The 25,492-nt window shown below is 37.3% G+C and overlaps 1 protein-coding gene across 4 annotated transcripts in view; it reads left to right on the top strand.

Annotated features, from left to right (window-relative positions):
• The window catches only part of PDE4B (phosphodiesterase 4B), a 582,717-nt gene that overhangs the window by 551,749 nt on the left and 5,476 nt on the right, over nucleotides 1-25,492 (top strand). For 3 of the 4 annotated variants that reach the window (XM_003806942.5, XM_003806943.5, XM_003806941.5), the window contains 8 exons: nucleotides 11,955-12,048; nucleotides 18,041-18,219; nucleotides 19,593-19,691; nucleotides 19,831-19,995; nucleotides 22,090-22,189; nucleotides 24,119-24,273; nucleotides 24,366-24,488; nucleotides 25,210-25,392. In XM_003806942.5, coding sequence (XP_003806990.1) covers nucleotides 11,955-12,048; nucleotides 18,041-18,219; nucleotides 19,593-19,691; nucleotides 19,831-19,995; nucleotides 22,090-22,189; nucleotides 24,119-24,273; nucleotides 24,366-24,488; nucleotides 25,210-25,392 — 1,098 coding nt within the window. Of the gene's footprint in view, nucleotides 1-10,813; nucleotides 11,323-11,954; nucleotides 12,049-18,040; nucleotides 18,220-19,592; nucleotides 19,692-19,830; nucleotides 19,996-22,089; nucleotides 22,190-24,118; nucleotides 24,274-24,365; nucleotides 24,489-25,209; nucleotides 25,393-25,492 lie in introns of those variants that run through there. The other variant, XM_008958956.4, reaches the window with a different exon arrangement.

Raw genomic sequence — 25,492 nt, 5'->3', positions numbered from 1 at the left:
TTATGTCTGCTCAGATTGCAAGTTTGAATGTTTGAGACTCCACTTTCCTTGCAGGATTTGGGCTAATACATGCCAAGGAGGCATAGATTTCTTTCTGTTTAATTGTAAGGATGGAAGTGAAAAGCAAAGAAAGTTTTTGTCAGTTGGTGGTAGTTGATTTTTGGTTTATTTTAAAAAGCTGTCTGCAGTTTTCTTGATCATTTAAGAAATTTGTTGACACGGCACTTTTAATAGATTATCCTGCTTTTAAACAATGCTGGCATGGGTAATGACCTCACTGGTGGGCACAGAACAATAATAAAGATAGAATTTTTTTTTTGGTATTTTCAAAAATTTAAAGTTATGAAACATTTTTAGACTATTCAGTGGCAATGTGCATTTCCAGTATACTTTTGTGTGATGGTGAGAAGCTAGGGACCTTCTAATGGGTCACTAATGAAATGGACTCCAACTCCCACTCTGGATCTCTCACTCATAATCCACAAGGATTAATTTAACCTGCCAGATGCTACCCATTTAGCAAGCTGAAAGGACACAGTGCCCCCCAATGCCTGTAGCCCTTGTCTGCTGTGATTGCTATTGCTGGCTCCATTCTATAAGTGAGTCGATGATTTAGATACATATATGTTTACTAATGCAATGGGTAGTTTTTCTTGGCCAGGTTCAGTATATTATTTGTGTTCTTGTCAGGGAGAGCTACCAGTGAATTTTTTCCTGCTGTATTTTAACACTCAGGAACTGGTTGTGCAAAGTTTATTTGCATCTTTCTTGTGCATTGCATGGGAGTGTCCTTGAGAATATCTTGTAAAGATTTGCTAGTATTGTTTTTTAAATATTTAAAAATCAGTATCATTTAATTTCAGAGAATTTGCTTCAACTTACTGGAATTAATTAAAAATGCTTTTGTATTTACATTTTTTCTTTTACATATTTAAAGTATTAAGATAAAATCATTGTCTAATGCTGTCTGCCATAGTAAAATTTGCAAACTGAGAAAGGTCACATACTGCTTTTCAAGACTCTTTAGGGCCTTTAATACAGTGCTAAAATAGAAGAACTTTGTCAAAAATAAACAAAAGTATGAACTCCTTGGTAGGAGTAGATTCTCTTTGTTTTAAAAAAGTTAAATACATTGGGTTAAAATGAGCAAAATATGAGCTCCTTTTTGTAAAGTTAATAAAGGAGGAATAGAGATTAGGAAAAATTCAGAAATTTCCAGTCACTGCTTTTCAAATCTAACCACATGATCCAGGACTTCATTTCCCAGAAAACTCTGCATCTGCCCGAGGGAACATTAGTTATGAGACAGTGCAGAGATTTCTAAGGCCCATTTCTTCACTTAAAGTGTATTTGCTCTCAAAGCTTCCTGTGGTACCAGGATAGAGCATTAAATAGCGTTATTCTCTTTGAGTTATAGCTGTTTCTTATTTTCGTGTTGTTAGATCCAATGTAGCATGGTAATAAAACATATTTGAAGCATCCCTTCCTGCATACACAGCGCTCTTACCTGTGTTCTCGTATGACACTCACCCTGAGGAAGGTCTTATTGTATCCCCATTTTCAGATATGAAACTGAGATTCGAGAAAGATAACCGATTTGTCCAAGTCCTTTACCTACTAAATGGCAAGACATAGAATCAAATCTTGTTCTTTTTGCTCAAAAGTTGAGCAAAGTTGTTCTCTTTGCTCAAAAGTTGAGTTAAAAATAAAAGTTAAAGGGAAATCCACAATTTAATTTATTATATTCTCGTATAACTTGTTAACAAAACATATCATCATAGAATTTTAAAGCTAGAAATCAATGGAGTCTTGTTTTTCAGACCTCAGTTTAGATATCACCTCTTAGAAAGACCTTCTTTTATTACCCTAATTCAGCAGCTTGTTGGTTTTGCAATTTACTATCACAATTTATGGTTTTTGGTTTTGATCATGGAACTTGGTTTTTACTGGTATCTTTCATTAGACTGTAAAGTTACTGAAGACACTAATTGTGTCTACCATGTTCACTAGTGAAGCCCCAGCAGTTACACTAGCTGTAGACACACGGTAGGCATTAGAATAAATATTTTTTGATCAATTGCATGAGGTTCAGAAGCTTAATCTAATTTGTCCAGGACCAAGTATTTGCTAGTGATAAATCCATTAGAACCCTGGAATCCTGTTTCCTGTTGTGCGGCAATGGCTACATGTAGGGGCCTGCCGTGCCTAATTCCAGCTTTCTAATTGTTAGGTTGCATGAGAAACCCTCATCTGGTTCCCAATGACCCCCCAAAGTACCCTGAAAAAAGGGAAAGCTTATTCCTACCCTTCTGTTTCATCCAGAGTCAGATAACAAAGAACAAAGTTGTCAGGGACCAATGCTTTCTTCCTGTGAGCAGAAATGTGAAGCATGGTTTTGGTTGGGGTTTTTGTTTGTTCGGTTGGTTTTTGGTTCAGTTTTGCAATATTTGGCTTACTAGTCTCTCAAAAAGTCTGCATCCTGTGGACAAGAATCTAAGCCCTTTGGAGACTGGCAATGGCTATTCCACACTCTCTGGGGAGCCTATTTATGAGCACATGTGTTTGTAACTCAGCCACTCTCCATATCTGTTGGAGAATAGCAGCCTAATTATCTGCCATCATTTGGTTATGTTTTTCATTCCTGGCATATTGGTGACACTCCTCTCACCTCAGCCACATATTCAATTAATTCATATGTGTTACCACATTGATCTTAACTGTGAAAATCTGAGCAAAATGCATACTTGGTGCAGTTATCCTTATATCAGGTAGTCTGTGGTCAGTCACAGCTTTTAGTCAATAGATAAAAAGTTGTAAAGTGTCTTAATTTGAGAAAATTGGCTAAACCAAAGAAACATGAATGGATAGTTACCAACAGCTGGATTTCTCCAAATAGACTCTTTTTTTATGATATAACTTAAACATAATGCCATTTTGAGTTGTGGTGCTTTTCATTTGACTTGCTTCATCTATCTTTCTGGCAATTCTTGTTTACGCTCGTTAGACTGGTGAATAATCTAAATGTCAACCAGAGAGTCTGAACTTCTATGAGTAACTCATGTGTCACATAATCTATGTGACATAGTACTGCATCACACCTGCAGCAGCATGCTATGGGGATTCTGTAATTAATTATATATGCTGCTGTCAACAATAAAAAGAAGGTGTTCAAGTATCAAAGAACCAACTGAAACTTCCACCCAAAAGCAAAGCCAAAGTGAGAAAGGTACCATGAGCTCAGATTATTTTGAAATTTGCAGATAAAACCTAGCTTCAAGTACAAATCCTTTGGAAGAAAGAGCACACACCTGGTCTCAGACACCTTGGCAGCCACTTCACATATGTTATTCCTAATCTTCCCATTTCAAAGATAGAAAATTCTAGTCTCTAAGAAACTCAATGACTTGCTAAGTTTCTCAGACTAAGTTACAGTACATATTTTATTTCCAGACTCAGTTGAATTCTCAGATGCTCCTATGTCATATTTTATTTCCGGACTCAATTGAATCCTCAGATGCTCATATATTATGCTGTTATGACGCTGGGTTAGCTGAGGTCACTGGTAAGGCAAACCTGCAACCAGCACCCCCTCTACTTCATGTTTGCAGTAGAAGCTGCCTCTATAAACCTTCCGTGAACCTAACAGACCTATGCATCTTGAGGTGCATTGTTGTTCAAAGCATCTCTCCATCTCTTCTAAATTATGATAGCTAATAATGGAAAACACAAAATACATAACAAGCCCAACTACCTTTTTTAATAGGATAAAATTGCATAAGAAATAGCTGTCTATGAAATTTATGTCTATTTTATAACTATGTTATGAAACTATTTTCATCTTTTATAGTTTTAGTTAATAGTTTATATGTGCAAACCTCCAACCTGTTACAGATTTTCCTCAATTTGCCGGTGCATACTCTAGCGTAGGGATTACTGAAATATCAAAACAGATAATAATATATATGCTTTTAGGGAAGAAAAGGATAGATCTATGTAGTCCAAAGCTTTCTTTTATTTTTTTGATAGGCCCTAGAGTTGATCTTGAAAATTGCCAGATTAGTAGGCTGTCCCAGCCCTGAGAAATCGCTAATCTAGAAGTGGCAATTCCCAAGGCAGGTTTTGAAGCATTCCATTGTCTTTTACCTCAAGGGATGTATGAAAGTCACTAGCTGAAATCAATACAATTAATAATAAATACAATGTATTCTACTTGGTATTTTTAAGGGGTAGAGTAATAATCTCAAAAACAAGCTATGATAGATTTTTGTAGCTGCAAAAAATATTAGAAACTTCAATAAGGCAGGATTTAAAACAACCTAAGAGGTACTATAGACTGAAAATGGAATTCACTTCTTAAAGAGAATCATGACCAATACGTAAGGGTTATGAAAAGAAAGTATAATATTTGAGTGTTAGTTTCCCTGTTCTGTGTAACTACTTTCACGTCAGATATGAAGGTCCTAAAACATAGGTGTTATTTTTCACTAGTCAGGAAAGGACACTAGACTGGATGGTCTGTGGGTCTGATCCACAATTAGTCTTCTGATTGTTGAAAAATACTATAAGTTGTAGAGCTTCTAGCTGCGAAATGTTTCAAAATAAACCTTTGTCATCTACTTTGGAATCATATTAATGCCCTGTGGCCTTGGAATTGACTCTAGAAGCTTTCAGTTAAATATTACCCATTATACCTGTATAGAAAAAGTTGTAGAAAGGCTTAAAAGGAAAAACAAAAGAGTGACTGAATAATGTACCTTGATTCCTTGATTTTTCTCAGTTACTATGATGATTTTTGTCATCTGTTGAAAAAGGTTTCTGCTAAATTTAATTATCAGATCATCATCTCAAATCTTCAAAGTTCCTTTTTTTGTCTTTCTCTATTAACAGACAAATTAAAAGGGAAGGATCAAGTATATGAAATTGTGATGCTCCAGGAACAGTTTTAGGTCTTATGTTTCTCATTGGAAGAAAAGTCCTCTGTCAAAAAGAAAATTTTGAAAAGTTTAAATTATCTAAAAATATACAGTGCCCCTAAACTTAACATATATAATGAGTGTATGGCCTGGAAATCCAATCTCTTCATAGGCTATTTGCACATGCAATATCAGGACCACACTTACAGTTAAAAAAAAAATAAATTCTTCTTTATCTGAAATTCAAATTTAACTAGGTGCCCCGAATTTTTATTTGCTAAATCTGGCAACCTTATATATGTGGAAACATAATATAGTTCATAAATATTATATATATAGTTTAAAATGCATAGTGAATGTATCAGTCTTTAGGTATAAATAGTTACAGTATCTTTTGTCCATTTGATTACATCACTACAGCAACTTTCAGAGTTGAGAGAATGTTGGATCATGAGAAATTGCTATAAACATTCTTATGGGAATCACTTTGGGTCTAGGAAACGTCAATTTTTTAGTGTTCCAATAATGTGTGTTATATCATCTCTTGAGAAGTTTTCAGAAATTCTGAGAAAAATGGACAGCAGAAAAGGGTTAGATAGATAGGAAGAAATATGTAATAATTTGGGGAGCTGTTCAAGCCCTAATCTCATTTAAGAGATTAGTTATAGAGCAGCTATATTCAAATGTTTGATCTTTTGATATTTTTCAACTCTGTATGAAGGCATTAATGGTTTTTCCCTGCTTTGCCTTTTATATGTCACTTGAGCAGATACTTGTCCTCTAACTAGCAAGTAGAATTGATTCTATTGTTGCTTCATCATAATTTTTGATGCAGAATAATGGTAGATATATTCATGCTTGTTTTTCGTTGTATACTTACCTATTGATTACTACATTGCTGAGCAGTTAAGAAAAGAATCACTCAATTCTAACATGTTTAGAAGAGTTTCTTTCTGATTTGGCACATGGACAGTGAGAATGATCTCACTGTGTTTGTTCCCTGGCACACCAAAGGTTTGCTGCAGATGTTAGTACAGCAGAACTTGTTTGCTAAGATGACCCATTATGGAACACTAGCTGATTAAGCAGACGTTAATGGACAATTGCATGTCCATTATTACTTCTTTGAACATGTTACCAACTCAATTCAATTGCACTTGCTTTTCAAATAAGACAAACCTGTCAATAAAGAAACTGGACATCAAGTTTCAAATGATTGGTAGAGTTTATAGGGAAACACAAAAAGGAGGGAAGAGATGAGATGCACATTGTCAAATAATCTGAAATGTTAAGAATTGTGGAAATTGTGAGTTTCATAAGGAGTTTTAGACAAAGCACACTATATCCCTCATTCTGTTTATTTCTTTTTCATTTAAAACTTAGATTTGCTTTACTTCTTTGGGTCTTCATTTCTTCCCATGCAAAATTCCTGAAAGTCAAAAGGAAGATTAGAAGCTAGCCATTTTACCACTAAAGAAACTGAGCCCCAAGAAGTTAATTCAGCTTACCCAAGATTACATATTTGCTTAGGGCCAGAGCTAAGACAGGGACAGACTCTGTTTACTTCATTTCTCACTAAACTGTACCACTGCAGTTTCGACTTCTTTCTACCACTAGTAGCATTCTGTGCCTTCAGGAGGAATTTTCAGCCCCTTCACTTTCCTGATGCCCGGGAATTCTTTCTAAGTTATGACTAACAAAGTATAAAACATGAGTCAAAAGTTAGTCCCTAATAAAGTCATTGTGACTTTAATGACTTCGGCAGTTGTTTCATTCTGCAAAAACAGGAAGATCCCACACAATAAGGCGCCTGTCTCACAGCTGGGCTCCTGCGTAGACGGCCACCCACAAGAGTAACTAACTGCTGGGGCTGCCTTCCTCTCTTTGACACCTTTTTATTCTCTGTTCTTACAGTTTTCTCCTACTGACCTCATCCTGAGGTTATCCATGAGAGGAAGGTACCTGCTTTAGCTAGTCTTTGATAGGGTGAAGAATAGTTTTAATCACTTAGGAGTCACTCCTAAGTGATTTTCAGGTCACCCTCAACAGGCCTAAATTAGTCTTAGAAGAAGCTCCTTCATGGGCTTTATACTAGCTTCCTGTGTTATCACTATTCTGGACTGTTTTATTCTCAAAAACATAAAATCCCCAAATTTTAGATTTGAGAAGAGCCTGCGATCATCCCAGTTCACTCCTCCTATGTGATTAGTTTAACTAAGAACTCATTACCAAGATAGTGCCTATCTTGCCTGCGGATCTTTGCATAAAGCTCAAACTAATTCTCCCATGAGAAATATAGAAAAGTGAGGAAGTGTCCTATCACTTCAGAAGAAACTGGCTCAGAAGAAATAATCTCTGTATGCAGTGTTGAAACTAAAGAAAAATTGAAGCCATCAAACAAAATGTTCCTATCAAGTGTAATTGAATTTTAGCTTTTATTACCTATTCTCTACTTTTAAAATAACTTTTCACTATTAAAGGAACTTATTCCAAAAATCAGACAATTTTATAGAAAAGGTATATTCTAGGCCAATAATATTAAATCACATATCTAGAAAATATACCTTCTTCCCTTTTCAAAAAATAGCTGCAATTTCTAGCAGTGTGTGTGAATCTAATGTTGGGCATAAGCTTAAGAAGGCATCGGAGGAATTTTTTGTTAGAGTTTATTCACAAACTTTGCTTGTCTGTGTTGAAAAGGGGCATTGGCCATTTCCTCTGGGGACATTATTTCTAGGTAGGCTGTAACAGGGTTTTCCTGTGAAGGCAGATTCTTAGGGAAAATAGTATCTGTGTACATGAGATGGTAGAGACACATTTATCTTTAAAATAATGTGTTCCTGTTTGTGGATTTCTCTACTGCATTTAATAAAGTAAATAATGCCCATTTCCTTCCAATCCAGTAACTCCTTGGGACACAGTTTTACCCAGGAGCTATTTTACCTTGGAGTCTGGATGAAACGTGTAACTTAATAAATAGATTCCAAAAGTCTTACACTATGAAACTCTGAGGGATGATAAATGCTTCCCTTCCTTTGTTATGGTCTGAAGCATTTTCAATTTGAGTTGTTTTCCTCAGTCATGTAGAGGGAGTTTTGTTTTCTGGGAAGTCTTGGTTGCTGGTAAATAATCTGTCCAAACTGTAGGAGGCAGCCACAGAATTTATCATACAAATATGAAATGTTAGGGTTGATCATTCTCATTTTACACATGAGAGGTGATGTAACTACACAGGAGAGTGAGAGCTGAGAATGAAAAGTCAAGATTTGTCTACTACATTGTGGCTGCCTCTGGCTCAACAGAAACACTCCCATGTGGGAGTCAGATGCTGAAAGCCCAACTAAGCCTAGCTCCTCAACTGTCTCCTCAGGCTTAACTTCAAACATAATTCATATCTATTCTATTTCTTAATGTGTCTCATCGCACAGTTAAACACTAGTCATACTAACTGGACTCTACATATACTAGAATGTAAAAGATACCCTTCCACCCCCCACCGTCTGCTCCTTGAAGGCCATGTCTGCCTTTCTTAGTTTGTACAGAGCCCAACATAAATGGGCCCTTCATAAGTGCTTTTTGATGAGAGCAATGATTGCTTTCACATCAGTGTGGTTGGGCCCTCCCTTATGGAGGAGGAAAACCAACAGTTGTTGCTAAGCAACATTTAAAGGACTAGGTTAGTTTCTGACACTAAGTGACCTCCATTTGCATACTTTGCCATGTTGTGTGTTTTATGGTTGCCTTAAGATGACTATGTTTTTTGGTAGCATTGCTGTGCCCTTAGCAAAAGGCTCATAGGAGAATTAGTTTAAGCCTGGGAAGGAGGAAGGTGATATTCATCTGTTAATGACTTGCATGAGTACACTGATCCCTTCAGTAAACTATGCGGGAAAGGTGAGGAGTTTGGTTTATTTTCAGCCCTGCAGCTGAGAGCCACCTCCCTGATTCCATATTGAAAGTGATTGACAATGTATCCCAACAGGGTCCTGTGGCAATGGAAGACTATAGAAAGAAAATAAACAGAGAAATCTTTCCTCTTATAGCCTTTTATGATTCAGTTTCTACCTGCTCCTATCTTCTGAGCAGAGATGCCGATATAGCTAGTAAAGAACTGGTCCTACCCTCTCTAGACTGTTTGCTGTTGTGGTTAAACAACATGCCCTAATATATCTATTCCTACTAGAATGAAAGCTGATTAAAAGCATGAAAAGAGTTTTTGTTTGTTCCTTTGTTTTTTTTTTCACTGCTATATCATCACTCTTTTCCCTGGTCATTTTAGGTATTCAATAAATGGTTGGCAAATACGTGAAAAAAGGGCATTATTGAACTACTACAAACCTGATTGACTCTAAAACATTCCTAAGTATTTCAGAGAGACTAAAGGAGCCAAAATGAGACAATTGTTTGAATGTTATATTTGCCTAAGTCTAGTGCAGAGAAAATTATGGAAGAAATCATCTGTCTCTAAGCTTTTTACAACATATTTTTACAATGATCCAATTAAAGTTTACTTCTTTGCCAAAATTCAGCTTATCAGTCAGAGCATATAAACTTGTTTTCTTCAGCTTCTGAGTCTTCAGCCTAGGTGCCTGTCTTTTGAGGATTTAAAATGAGAGGCCATTGTGACTGAGCAGTTGTGTTTTTAAAACTAAATAATTTGGAATTCATGTGATTCACCTGGGATTCAAAATTGCACAGAGGTTCAATAAGTAAAATATGCTAGGTGAGATGATTGATTCAGAGATGCCTGGTTACAAACATATTGTATCATGGGAAACATACACACATACGCAAGCAGGGTTACCCAGAAGGAGGATGATTGGACATCTTTGAGAACAATGCCTGGTGCAGTGAGCCAGCAGGCAGAAATACTGGCTTGCATTGGCTTCACCTCCAAAAGCCAGGTCTCCTAGGCACAGGCGATGGCATGACTCCGGGCTTGGATGCTTGAAATAAAGCTATTGTTGGATGCGGATGCTCATTTGAAAGGGGAATGCCTCACAGGAAAAAGAGCCAATTGCAAGTCGGGGCTGTTGCCATGGTGCTTTGCTATTCCTTCAACTTGCTATAAATGAAATAAATCCTGGGAGTACAGGGGTAGGGTAACAGAGGGGAAAGATGAGGAGGGAAATGGGGTGAACCTGGGGCGGGGAATCCCACTGCAGTAAAGCTCTAGTGTTTCCCCTTGCCTGTGCTTTAACGCTGACAAGGAGAAGGGAGGGGCTGGGAAGAAGGGAGAGAGAAACCTGCAGGGAAGGAATGACTTTCTCAACATGCCCTGGATTGCTAAAATAAAATAAAAATTAATTTAAATCCTCAGATTTCTAATGTGAGTTAGAAGATGTAACACTAAATCTCAAACAATTCACCATTCTTTCAGTAAATGAATGTTCATATTTCCTAACACACTCTGGATCCTAGATGGAAAGGTTAAAAGAGTTTAATACATTTGTCGAATGCAATCTAATATGCATATTAATGAGCTGATGGAGGGCAGAAACTTACACGCTGCATAGGAAGTACTTTTCAAATAAAATAAATAAATTCCATTCCCATTCATTTTACTATGAAAAGAGGCTAAATGCACTGGCACACGCTTGGTGTGTGCGACAAATAACCCTCCAAAAAGCTAGTTCACAAAAATTCTTGTGTACCGGCAGCCTAGTCTGAAAACAGCCATGGTCCTAACCTTTTTTAAATGTTTGTTTAAATGTTCAGAAAATCGATTAATCAAATGCATCATCACTTTGATCAATTAGAGTGGCTGGATTTTTGTGCAGAGGCTGCATCTGCAGAATTCTGGTCTGCAGTGGAGAGAGAGGGTTAAGGAACACCTAGTTGAAATGGGGGAGGGTACTGACTTCAGATTTACTTAAATATTCATGGGGCTTCCTCCATTTTAATCTTCTCCTTTTTAAAAGATGGCTGTGTTTCCTAGTCTGGCAACTCCTCAGGAAAGAAGAATTGCTTCTTCCTTGCAGAGTTCAGCTGAGTAGGACTAATGTAGAAGAGTGGAAACCCCTTCGGCCACCAGGGCTATTCATAATTCATAAGTGCTTCAAACCAGCCAGCTGAATACATTTGGACAGGCTCTTGCTCCTTCGTGCAATTCCTGATTTCATTACTCTCTTCTGCCAGGAAATAAGCAGGGAGCATAGGCTTCTTGCAAGAATGGAGTGCGAAGATGGGCTTTGTTTGGCTTAGGAAATGCCATACATTTTGGAGGTTTTTGTCTTTTCTAAGTTTTGATTATTTTATCACTGAATCTGCAGGGCTTTCCTGATCCTTTCGGGATTGCTCTCTCAGAACTGTGAATTCTTTCAAAGGGATTTGTGGATTGTGGCAAGGAGAGCATTCCAAAATGCCTGAGGCAAATTATTTGTTATCTGTATCTTGGGGTTACATCAAGGTGGGTTAATTTGATTGTGTTCTGTGTCTTTGATAAAATGTGAAACGTACCTCTGTGTGTTTTTTTGTGAAGTACAGGACATCTGTAATAATTTGATTTGTGTGTTCATTTAACCCACTGGGACCTCTTATTTTGAAATAAGAGCATGTTATATTACATTTTATTTAAGTGTACTATGCTGTGTTTTAATCCTGTTCTTTTTACTGAATTCTGTTTTTTAAAAGATGCTTCTTTTTTTTTCTTTTTCCCTTGAACTTTTCACATATAATCTCCTCTCACCAAATAGGTTATTAAATTATATTTTAGAGGTAATTTCAGACAAATGTATTTTTAAAAGTAGTTACAGTTTCAAGTGGAATTATCTTGACCTCTATTAAAATTCCTTTTCCTATGTTTGCATCTTCAAAAGTAATCAGATGTTAATTCTAAGAAATCTTAAGAAAACCTCTTTTCCAAAAGTGACGTTGGAATAATTTCAAATTGAAGAGATATATTTTGTAGAAACAGTATTATTTATCTAATGGTATCTGCTCATCCAACCTCTTGATTCCTGGACAGTAAAGTTGGAAACATTTAAAATGAACATTTGCTCTTTTTAAAGTGGTTAATGTATTTTTGTTCTTTATAAACAGTTCAAAAGAATGCTGAACCGGGAGCTGACACACCTCTCAGAGATGAGCCGATCAGGGAACCAGGTGTCTGAATACATTTCAAATACTTTCTTAGGTAAGATATTAACTGGGAAAAACCTGTTTTATAACTGGGGTTTTCAGAATTAATTTCTACAACCTATCAAGGACATCCCCATGTGAATTTGGGATGGAGTTGAGTCATAGAAAAATCCATTTAAAATAATAACTAAGGCCAGTCTTCAAAAGAAAAAAAAATAAGCAGGAAGATCATGTTTTTGAAAAAAAAGAATTAAAATACCCATCCAAGACAGAGGGTTATTATGGGCTAATTGTATTTAAACGGCCCTCAGCCCCACCTTGTCTGCCTGCCCACTTCTATCTTTGCTAGGACCTCTGAAGTAATGAGGGAAATCCAATCACCCAAGCCCTAGAGGCAGCTCCATTAGCTTCTCTGACATGGTAGCCTTTCGCTTCCTCCAATAACTGAGCTTTGAGCAAAAGGTTTTCTCTATGATGTTTTGTAGGGGATATGGTTGAGGAATAATTCTATAGTGATTTGGTCCTTGAGAATAAGCTTTGGAAATAATTTGACTATTGCTTTGCTAAGTTATTTATTAAAGAAAAATGGATGGTAAGGGGGAGAATTTTAATATTATCTGAAGGATTTCATCTTCTGCAAGCAGCCTCGTTCTCTTCCCAATCTGATGCTTTATCTATTATTCTCTGTTGTTACATTACTGGTATTTAACACATGATTTGGTGACCAAAAAGATTGCATGAATGGTCCTCAACTATTGTCATGCATGTTATTTGATTATTTGGGATTTTTGAATTCAGTCTTAAAGGCACTTTTGTCTAACGAACCTCTTTGGACTATTTTGATTTAAGAAGTCCTACAGAATCTGCAAATCTGTACATCAAAGTAAATGGATAGCATTTAGATTTTGATTTTGTTGACTTTAAATTGCTACTGAATTACGCTTGCTTATGAAACCTCACTTTCCAGGGAAGCGACCCATTCTCACAGCTGAACACTGCATCTTTTTGGAATAGCCATATGGCATTAAATCAATGAGCATTTTCCTTGATGCCTTATTGAAACAAATACCTTTTCTGGTTTTATTTCTAAAATCAATCCTATTTCTCTAACACCAAAGCAGTTCTTGCTATCAGCAGATCAATCAGCCCTCTCTTTGAGCAGCCTCATACAGAGCTTACTGCATTACTCTGCAGTGGATGGTCACCAGACGTGATTAACAAGTGCCTTTCTAACAGTTTCTAGTATGTGAGTGTCTGCAGCACTTGATTTTCTCCAGCTGCAGTTGCAACGCCTTTGTCAGAGAACAAAGGAGAAGAATTTTCATCCATCCTAGCTCCCAGAGGTGCCTGGAATCTAACTTTACAGAAAGCATTAAATACTGATCCTTTTCTTCTCCTTTTATCCATTTGAAGACAGGGATCTTCTGCTGAGCATTTCAGATATACCCTGCTCTGTGTAATGCCCAACGATTTTTCATTAGCTGGGAGCTGTTTTAGGGACATTTTACAGGTTAATGACTGTGGGAGAGGAGAATAAAATCAAAACTGCAAGAACCCATTTTTGTCTTCATAAGCATTGCATTTTAAAATACGAGGGCTTGAAGACTTCTCAGAAGAGACACTCACTACTGGAGTTAAAGTTATATGAGGTCTCTGAGCCCTTAATCATCCAAGACTGGACCTAAGCAGTCCTCTTCGTTTGTAGTCTCTTTCAATATCTGCTTATCAAGGACAACGAGAATATCTTAGTCTACTAATTAATCTTTTTTATCACCATAGTCTACCAAGAAAGAAAGCTGATAAGATAATAAAGATGATTCATTCCTCAGAGTAGGAAAAAAGAAAAAGAAAAATTTAAAAAGATGCTAAATATGAGCTCTGAGTCTCAACACTGTCTCAAGATGAGGCAAATGTCAACTTTCTTGCCTATTCTGCTTGCTATTTAGGCAGATCTCTTGAGCAAAACCAGTCATTTGTCTTCTCATTGTTCCAAAAATTAAATTCAAGAACAAATTGTTGAGGAAGGTTATTAGAATCTCAGTCCTTATAGACTCTTAGCATTAAGAGGGTGGTGTGTGTCAGTGGGTGTATGTGTTTGAGGGTGGATGTGGTAAACCCCATCAAACAGACTAGACGGGCAGATTAGAATTTTAAATGTTCTTGAGAAAATATAGGAAGAAAAAAACCTGTAATATTAACAAAAGATGCATCAGTTGCCTCACTTGTAAAATGGGAACACTGGTATAGATGACATCTCAAATCCCTTCCAACTCTAACTTACTATTACTCTGATATGAACTGAGTTTATCAGTTTTGCTAAGACATACCTGGCCATCTAGATTCTCTGTGGTGAACCCTAGGCTTGTAATCTGACAATCTCAAAAAACAAATAAACGAAGTTTGTTTCCAGACTGCCAGTGAAGGGCATGGAACCCTTAGTCTTATCCTGTGAGCATGATGAATGTTCCTGGAAGACCATAAAGCCTTCTTCATAAACTTTCTGATCTGCATGGGACCATAAAACCTTGTAGTCCAATTCCCTCATTTTATAGGAGAGAAAACAGGGGACCCAGAGGGATGAGGTAACTTGACCAAGATCGCTTGGCTAATACTTTCCTCAGCCAGAACTAGGACTTGGCTTTCTTGGCATCTAGACCTAAATACCCTGTCAATCCTTTAACGAGGAAAGAAGACTGTTAGGAACGCAGAACATATAGAAGAAAATCACATAAGGACTCTTAACTGATACATATATCATTTTGGAAACAAGTCTTTAGGAATCAGGATTGTTGGAGCTAAAAATAAAATGTTTATTAACAGGCCGGGCGTGGCAGCTCACGCCTGTAATCGCAGCACGTTCAGAGGCTGAGATGGGCAGATCACCTGAGGTCAGGAGTTCGAGACCAGCCTGGTCAACATGGTGAAACCCCGTCTCTACTAAAAATACAAAAATAGCTGGGCATGGTGGTACATGCCTGTGGTCCCAGCTACTGGGGAGGCTGAGGCAGGAGAATCACTTGAATCCAGGAGATGGAGGTTGCAGTGAGCCAAGATCACACCATTGCACTCCAGCCTGGGCGAGAAGAGCAAAACTCTGTCTCAAAAAAAAAAAAAAAAAAAAAGTATTAACAGTTTCTAATAGTATAAAACCTTCCTGTAAGACCATGGCAACCACCTCAGTGAGCACAAAATAAGAAGATCTTAGCAATTTACCTTAAACTTGAAGAGCAATATTTCAATAAGAGCCATTAAATGTTAAAAATGTGTCATCCAGGGAGGAGGGAAATCCCTTAATCCAGAGATAGGTGAAACTTGTGTTGTTCCTATCTTTTAAAAAAAAGTGGTGCAGGAGGACAGGGAGAAAGGCAGGCAGTAGACTATATTTACCAGTCCAGGCACTCATTGATGCTGTCACATAATGGGCTCCAGGTTGCTGGTACAAGGGGAAATAGAAGTGTCTAATTTCAAGGGAAACAAAGCAGGACCTAGGGAGAAGGAGAATAAATAATGCAAGATTTTTACATGTTATATTACAATTTAGTTAATATTTTCATGAACAGAGAAAAGTTATCCTTTTAAATCCTCTACTTACCCTCTTAAAACCTAGAACTTAGAATTTTCAAGATGCAAGGAAAAGAGCTTAGGAATTTTGCATAACTGAAAAGTGTGATCTAGCAAGACATGAGCCTCAAATTATGCCATTAACAGAATTTGGATGAGACTACTTTTTTATCCGCTTTTTGTTTGTTTTATACAGGCCAACTGTTTGCTCACTGTATTCTGACTATTCCATAAATGTAAATTCACTCAGTGTTTATTGTGATTTTTTTGAGTCTGAGTTTCTGATTATTTCCACACTGTGCTGGCTAAGCATTTAATAGAGGAAATTCAGAATAGGGAAACCTATTAGTTGTTCCAATGCCTGCATAGGGAAACACCCATTAATGTCAAATTGGCACTATTTGTGAATAATGGTCTTCTTCATTATTGCAGTGTTCCAGACACAGTAGTGGTTCAGCTCAATTACTCACTGTTGCAGGGAATCTTTAATTAAACAAAAGGAAAAGGCTGCTGGTCCTACTAGAAATGGTTATATGTGCAGTGACACAGGAGAATCTAAGAGCCTCTTTAACCGGAGGTAAAGAATGGTGGTAAAAAGGCAGGCCCTATGGTAGCCTTTCATTTTAGCAAAAAGTAGTAGTTATTAGGAGTAAAGTGACAGGGAGAAAAGTAATTTCAAACTAATATAATATATAGGTTTTATGCCAGAGATTGTGTGGCAGGAAAAAGATTTTTGACAGGAACCTCAAGGCCTGGGTTCTATGCTATTAAATCACTGTGTCTGGAGCAAAGTAATTGCAAAATAAATATCTGTTAAATAAATTGCCCTCTGAACTTGGGCAAGTTGCTGACTTCATCTGAAAAATGAGAGTGTGGGATTGTTACTGGTTCTTAAACCTGGCTCTGATTATCCAAGTCACTTGGGAATCTTTTAAAAAAAATACTGATTCAGTAGGATTGGGTGGGGCTTATTCAGAAAAATCTGTATTTTTCTGAAGTTTCCTGGGTGCTTCTGATGCTGGACTAGGTTGGAAACCCCTAAACTAATTGAGATGACCACTAAAATTCCTTCCTAAGCAAAAGTCATAGGCTTGTGAGTGTAGGAGCTTGTGGACACCTAGAGACAATATTGATATGTTAGGGATGGATAATTCCCTTGCTTCAGTCGCACAGAGAGCAGGTGAGGCATACACGAAGCCAGTACTGTCTCACTGTGCTTGCTTTGCTCTGATGAAGTGTCCACAGGGGCCTATGAGCAGCCAGAGGTCTCTGGGGAAAACATGTGACTGTGCCATTATCTGCAAGAGTCAAAACAAATCGTCTAGATCCCAGAATGCCATCTGGGAGCATGTCATTTTCAAATGGCAAAGTTGTCTTCCTACTAATTTTCACTGTAACCAGCGGAGGTAAATGTAGGTACTTTTGAAAGCTGCATTAACTCTTTCAGCCACAGGGTGTCATTTAGTTCAATAAAGTAGTTTTTATGCAATTTAATAATTGCCTCTGTGCACCCACCAGCATCCCTGTGGCCTGAGAGAGTTAATGCATTTTTTTCAGAAGTACTGAAGATACATCTCCCTGTGAAGTGAAATGGAATATTTGATGGCTGATATTTTTAATAGCACAATGTAAAGGAAAGAGCTTATATAAGCAGGTAGGCACATTTTTTTTTCACTAATCCTAGCTCTGCTGTTACCTTGTTGTAACATAATTTTAAAAAATATTATGAAGTGTCATAAATATTTAATAACCTTAAATATGTTAATAAGTGTAATGCTTATTACAAACAAGAGGCCTTATTGTTATTATTTACTGGTAGAATTAATAGACTCCAGGCATGAAATAAAACCAAAATTATAGTCTTCCTCTAAACCTCAAATGGTAATAAACCAAGCCCTTAAAGTAATTGTTTGAGGATTATGAACCATTTATATTTCTAACATATATACTGCTTATTTAAACTGAGACCTTGCTAAAGCCATATGGATTTTTAAATTTTTTTTAAGTAAAAATAAGATGAGCAGATCATGAAGCCTGTTTTTATTCATCTGATGGACATTTTATTATACAAAAATATGTTAATCCCTTTATTTAAAAATCTACATATAAGTATTAGTGCCCCACCTTGCAAATGTGTAAGTGTGTACTCCTTATACACTCCTTATATACCCCTAAATTACACTGAAAACAGAAGATTTTGTCTTGGGTCCTATTTTTGCTGCTTTCTGGACAAGTTACTTAGTTCCTCTGGGCCTTAATTTGCCTAGCAATAACATGGAACAACAAATCTTCTTATTTTTCTCAACAAATTTTATATTTTCCCCACTTACTTTACAGAACTGCCCTAGAGATACAGTGAAATAGTGCTACAAGATTTTATTTTATAAGATTCTAAAGCTGTTATAGATGGTTAGAGTTGTTTTGAATATTGCAGTGGATTCTCATAGACACATGTGCTGAAAAACATATTCCTTTGTCTGTTGCAGACAAGCAGAATGATGTGGAGATCCCATCTCCTACCCAGAAAGACAGGGAGAAAAAGAAAAAGCAGCAGCTCATGACCCAGATAAGTGGAGTGAAGAAATTAATGCATAGTTCAAGCCTAAACAATACAAGCATCTCACGCTTTGGAGTCAACACTGAAAATGAAGATCACCTGGCCAAGGTATGTATAAGCTCAGGTTTTGTGCATGTAGCTCTCTGCTTTACAGCAGATGGATGACCGTATACCTTTTAGAAAATAGTATGGATTGCTTTTGCATTATTATCACATTTTGTGTTAGGGAAGCTCATATGAAATGACTTTACTGTGAGCAGTAAGGCCTTCTGAAAGCTGTCATTAGAGGAAGGTTGATTGAACATGAGACCAAGTCTTGGGGGAGAGCCTGGATCTCTTATGCTGGGTAGTCATTAAGAATGCCATTGTTGGGGCATCTGATGGAAGATCCTTTTTCCATACCAGGAACCACTTTTTTTTGTTTTGTCCTGAGTTAGGTTTTTGTGGACAGTTCATTATGAATGAAGAATCCTTCTGAAGAGACATGGGGAAAATCCAAGGAAAGGTCAATAGGCAGGTCTGAATTATCCCAGAGGACATTTCAGGGACTGTATGCCAAGGACCAATGGGAAAATCTGCACTAATCGGTAGTGCTGGAAAAGAAATAAAGAGAAACTGACAGCACTGACTCTGGAGCCCAAACTCCAGTAGTGGAGGGAGGCATAGAAAGAATTCATACATCCTTTAGGAGGCCACACAAAGTGACTGCTGAGGTCCTCTCAGCCTTGTGAGAATATGAAATGAGCTTACTGTGAGCAGTAAGACCTTCTGAAAGCTGTTATTAGAGGAAGGTTGATTAAACATTAGGCCAAGTCGTGGTGGAGAGCCTGGCTCTCTTACTGTGGATAGTTACTAAGAATGAAATAAATTGGTCCTTAAATCAGATAACCTTGGAATAATCTCACAACACAGGCCTGAGTGATGTTTCTTCCAGGTCCGTCTGTGGCCCAGGAGCCCTAGGATGTAATTCATGACTGGCATTCTTCATGACCTTTTACATTCAGTTGGGTTGACTTATGCACATTCTGATAGCTGAGTCTTCCTGATCTGGCCTTCAGTGATGATAACCAAAGGGCAGAGGAGTTTTCCCTGAGACTGTTTTCCAGCTGTCACTAATGGGCCAGTAAGCAGCAAGGGGAGAGACAGGGACATTGAACTAGAGTGATCTCTATTCACTTGTGGCCACCTTTGAAAGCAACATTGGTTGAAGACTGATGCATGTCCAATATAGGTCAGCAACTAAATTTATAAATAGATACTTTCCCTTTTCTGAATAAAAAATGTTCAGAAACTTGTAGCTATCATGAAGAGGACACCCGACCTCCTAGGCCATTTAACTTTCAGATTTTCACGCAACTAAAGCGCTCTAAGGAGACACTCTAAAGACTTAAACAGCCAATGTCCAAAAAATAAATTTAAAAAATGAGGCATGTTAGCACAACTTTCCTTATTCCTAAATTCCTTTAAATTTTTAATTATAGGAGCTGGAAGACCTGAACAAATGGGGTCTTAACATCTTTAACGTGGCTGGATATTCTCACAATAGACCCCTAACATGCATCATGTATGCTATATTCCAGGTGAGTGAACAGGAGTGAATACTGGCTTTCCAATTGGATGGCTCTTTATGATTTTTTTTTCCATCTTACTTTTCTGATTTAACTTTCCTCGACTTTTGGACATCTACTTATTTATGTTCTAATCCATTTTACAACATAGGAAAGAGACCTCCTAAAGACATTCAGAATCTCATCTGACACATTCATAACCTACATGATGACTTTAGAAGACCATTACCATTCTGACGTGGCATATCACAACAGCCTGCACGCTGCTGATGTAGCCCAGTCGACCCATGTTCTCCTTTCTACACCAGCATTAGACGTGAGTAGTTATGACCTGTTTTGCATTCCTGCCCGTCCTCCTTCAAAAATGCCATATCAGCTGGATGTAGTAGCATGTGCCTGTAGTCCTAGCTACTCGGGAGGCTGAGTTGGGAGGATTGCTTGAGCCCAGGGGTTCAAGGTTACAGTGAGCTATGATTGCTCCCCTGGACTCCCGCTTGGGCAACCCTGTCTCTAAAAAAATAAAAATAAAAATAATTTAAAAAGTGCCTTACAATATACAATATACTTACAAAATTAATGTAATTAGACCACCCTGCATACTTGAACAGGTTCTTTATAAAATGTATCACATCCATTAACTGAGCTATTTATAAAAAAAGAATGACATTTCTACTTGTTTTGCTTTCTAATATCAGAGTAACCTTCCCTTTACATCTCTTACTATTAAAAGTATTTAACTATAAAGCAATTAACAGAATTTCAGGGCAGGAATCATGTCTTATTCTTCATTGTATTTCTACTAAGGGATGCAGTGTACCTCAAAATGTCTTGTTCAGTGTCTGGTAGATAGTATATTCTCAATATGCAATTACTTATCTGAACTGCCCAATGCCACCCTAGGTATATGTAGAGCATTATATTCCCAGGGGGATATCACAGAAATATAAAATACTCTCTATATTTCTTATTAGTAATAAGCATCCAGAGGCTTATTTTCCTAAAAAATTATAAAACTGATGCAATGTGTTGAAGAAGTAGTAACTAAAAATCTAGAACAGAAGAATTAATGATGCTGAAACAAGGAGAAACAATATTCATATTTGCCATACCAACTCTGAGAAGGTGGCCGTGGCTCCTTCCTTCATAGATTAATGCATTTGTGTATACCGATATCATCAACAATGTGTACAGCAGGTCATACTCTTACTTGACAAATGAAAATGATGGTCAAGTACTCCCAAAATGTGCTGGACCACTGCAGGAAGAGACTGGCCATGCCCTGTCCAGCCTCACCTTTACAGATTCAGTTTGGAAGGTGAAAAAAGATTGGCCACAACTTTTTTGTGGCAACTCTATTGCTTGAGTTGCATATTTTCTAAGAAAATAAATCCAAGAAATCTTGAGAAAGTGAGATGGAGCTAAGGGTGTTTGATCCCTCGGAAGGAGAGAAAGAGTACTGTTTTTATACCCTGTGTAAGTATCATAGAGTGAGGCAACACTATCTATCAACTACTCACTGTTATTAATAGTATACCTGCTGTGTGGCCAGAAATTGGCAATGATGAGTGCTGCAAACTTTTTAGAAAAGGGAGAGCTCAATGAGTGCTTGGGTAATGTGATTGGTCTTTATAGGAGAGGTGGAAACCCACCTCAAGCTGGCATTTGAAGGACCAGAAGATTTAACTAATCACAGAGGATGAGGAAAGACATTTCAGCTCTAGAATGAGCACCAATATATACCTTATTAATACTAGGTTTGAATCATTGTGCATGGGTGGGGGCAGAGAAGCATTCATGACATGACATGAAGGAATTGAGCAGTGGGGCCTCAGGTTTCACTTCTTAGAAAGGTTCTCAAATCTTCCCCTAGTAAGTGATTAGTGGATACGTACTGAATGAATGAATAATATCTGAAAGCTTGTGACCACACCATAAATTTAGCTTTGGGAAATAATTTATTGCTTATCTTATGAATCGGGAGTTTGGCCATTTTTCTCTAAGTTATTCAGCTAAGAGTATATGAAGGTTGTTATGTCTCAGAGCAGAGCCAGTCTGACTTGCTTCTTTGACTTGTATCTGCTTGTGTTACATAAGCACCATGCTGCCACATCACTGGTCCAAGAAACAAACATTAGACATTTACACACTCCATGAGATTTGTGCTAATATCTTTCCAAGCATCAGCCTTCAGGCTTGATGTGAGATTGAGCTCTGGCCATCATCCCTTTCACATCAGAGACTTTATGATGATGAACAGAATCTACATTTACTTAAATTAGTATATTGAGATATTACATAAATCAACAATCCCTCTCCCAACAAGAATAAAGTAGGATACTTTACAAATGAAACTGAATAAGCAGGATAGGCAAATTGGATGTGGAGTTAAATGTGTTTATTTGCCCGACAGGCTGTCTTCACAGATTTGGAAATCCTGGCTGCCATTTTTGCAGCTGCCATCCATGACGTTGATCATCCTGGAGTCTCCAATCAGTTTCTCATCAACACAAGTGAGTTCACCACTACAGCAGTCATTCCAGATAATTGTATGATTCACTGCTTAATTTTTTTCCTCCTAATGTTTTCATTATGGATAATCACAAGGATAATAATGAGGCAATCCTTCCATTTCTCTCAAACTGGTCAGGCCTTTCGTGGATACTCAGTCCAGTCTGGCAACACAATGTTTGAGCTGCATGGAGAACTTGGAGAGGGTCATAGGGGAGCCATAAAAAGTACTCAAAGTTTGGCAAATACAATATGTAAGGAAAGAATAATAGATATGGAATTATTCATAAAGAACAATAAAAGGTTTGGGGATCCCATGATAATGACTTTTTATATTATGCAAAACTCTCGCACAGAGCATAGTAACTCACTACTGTCCCTATCTGCTTGGGAAGCAGCCACAAATGTTGAATCTGCACATGGGAACCTCCAGGTAAAAATAAGATGCCATAAAAAGCACTGGAATGAGTTTCCACAGTTCAGAAGGAAGGGTCATTAAAAGTTCCATACATTTTCTTCCAACTGCATAGATTTGATTATGGATTGGGAGTAGCAATGACCTGAGTGACCAGGGGTGGTCTAGCCTTAGGATTCCAAGCCATACTCAAAGCTTTTGTCATGCTTAAAATGTTTAGTTTTCATACCTTTGAAAATCCATTCATTTTCTCAAATAATGTACTATCTCTAAGTGCTGGAAATCTAAGTACTTTGAGAATATTGGTTATTGTAGTCATGAATAACATCAAGTACTGACAGTTTTCTAGAAATGCTTTTTGAGCTACTTGCTGTAAAAGAGTCCTGATCATCAGTCCTTGACCTTTATCCGAAGAATATCTGAATGACCTAGGTTTGGAGTACACTGGGTCCTTTTACTTCATTCTTCTGTTGAACAAACAAAATGCTGGGGCAGCTACATGTCTGCATGGATTGTATCAGTTGGTAGAATGTGGTGTCATGAATCATATATAGGCCAGTTAGCCTCACACAGAAAAATGGTCTATCTACCACAGTCACCTATAGCACTGCAACATATAAAGCCTGCTTGTAGATCTGTGGCCTTGATCACAGGATGAAGAAAACAAGAGTACTCATTGGAGGTTGTAACTAAGAGCACACTGTTAAAGCAATGATATATGTGTAACAGAACCTGTAATTAAGTAACACATTACCACCACTTGTCTGGTATTCTTGATTAAGAGAAAATGTGGTTTCATAAGTCTGATGACCATATTCTCAAGCAGACTTCTGTCTAACAAAAGATGCCTGTGATTCTTCTATATAAAAGGCAGGCTGGAAGCTGCAGCTTAGGTTTCCAGATATTGCAATTTCTGGTGGAGAGAGCCAAAAGACAGAAAATTTGACATCAGAATTGTTCCCAAAAAGTAGTAATGTTTAGTATCATATTAATAGAAAGCTCTAAAAAGTGACATTATTTGGGTAAAATGAAGTTTTACATCAAGCATTATCTTTAACCATCCAAAATTCACAATTGCCAGAGATTAGGGAGAATATAAAATGTGAATATAGCTTGAAAGTCTCAATACAATTCATAAAGTTTAGTGGTACTTTCATGTTGTTCTTTTCCAAAGTACAAAATTTTTGAAGATACATAAAAATAGGATTTAGCTGCTCAGGAATGCCCTTACCTAATATTAAATTCTTCATCTGAGATATAGAAGGAGTAAAAGGATTTTAAAATACAATGAATTTTAATCACAGGGAAAGCTTATACACCAGTAGAAGCATTTTTTGCTTAGAAACTGATGACTTCTGTTTGTAGAGGGCCATTGCTTCTCTAAGAGGAAATGACATGTAGCTGGTGGTTCTTGAAATAATTTGGAGAGAACTAGGTCTGATTTCACTTTGAGATAATGCCAACATTCAAATCATATCCCTTTTTAATTAAGTCATCATTTGGTCTGATTTATTAGATTCAGAACTTGCTTTGATGTATAATGATGAATCTGTGTTGGAAAATCATCACCTTGCTGTGGGTTTCAAACTGCTGCAAGAAGAACACTGTGACATCTTCATGAATCTCACCAAGAAGCAGCGTCAGACACTCAGGAAGATGGTTATTGACATGGTAAGACTTTAGCCTCTCTACGTTCCTCACTTACTGCCATTCTCTCTGATAGACTGAATTTATTAAGAGTTTTCATTTTCTTTTTACCCAAGGTGTTAGCAACTGATATGTCTAAACATATGAGCCTGCTGGCAGACCTGAAGACAATGGTAGAAACGAAGAAAGTTACAAGTTCAGGCGTTCTTCTCCTAGACAACTATACCGATCGCATTCAGGTATTTGATGAAAGTCTTTGATTTAACACAAAATCAAACCAAACTAAGCTGAACAACAATTAGAAAAAGAAAACAAAGATAAATTCAGTTATTGGTATATCCTAGGCTACTCCTATAGCTTAGGGCTTATTTTAAGAACAAGCTAAGGAAAATGGACATTCAAGTTTATCTTCTAATTTATGAGGAAAAATAATCTCTATTTGTGGAACTGCTTATTAGTTATATAAATAAATTGCAAAATCTATTTGTAATAGGGCATACGTGACTGTTGGTTCCAAAAGCTTGTGTTTGGATTTAAATCCCATTGACTTGAAGTTTGTTAGGTCTGTTTTGGATATACAAATTGCCATCAGCTGTTCTCCTCTTTCCACAAGTGGAAAATATGAAGTTATCTACTTTGAGTAATTCTTTGCATTCTTTCCAAACTGAGAAAAGGAAATGATAGCAGCATCTGACCTCTAACGTTCCTTCCGATTTTTAAATTCAATGACTGTCGGTCTAAGAAGACACACATTTTCCCCTTTGGGACTCTATAAAAGTAAATAACTGACCCAGGCTAGCATCATTGTAATTCCATTTTTTTTCGGTGCCTATGTCATAATTATAATGCAACTAAAATGTTCTCAGGTTTAGTACCAAGCGTACTAGTATGAGAGGCATGAGATGTTCCGGCAGTATTTACACCTAATTTTATGAGATTTCCAAAACTTGATGATTTCAGGTCCTTCGCAACATGGTACACTGTGCAGACCTGAGCAACCCCACCAAGTCCTTGGAATTGTATCGGCAATGGACAGACCGCATCATGGAGGAATTTTTCCAGCAGGGAGACAAAGAGCGGGAGAGGGGAATGGAAATTAGCCCGATGTGTGATAAACACACAGCTTCTGTGGAAAAATCCCAGGTATCTAATATGAGATTTTCAAAGTTTTTGTGAGCTCTGCTGATTATAGAGCTGGAGGGTTCTATTTAATTCCGTTTTTCCAATAGAATATGTATATATG

This window comes from Pan paniscus, chromosome 1 (genome assembly GCF_029289425.2).
Source record: "Pan paniscus chromosome 1, NHGRI_mPanPan1-v2.0_pri, whole genome shotgun sequence".
NCBI lineage: Eukaryota > Metazoa > Chordata > Mammalia > Primates > Hominidae > Pan > Pan paniscus.
Note: the sequence above shows the minus strand (reverse complement) of the source record. Positions and strands in the feature narration are given on the sequence as shown.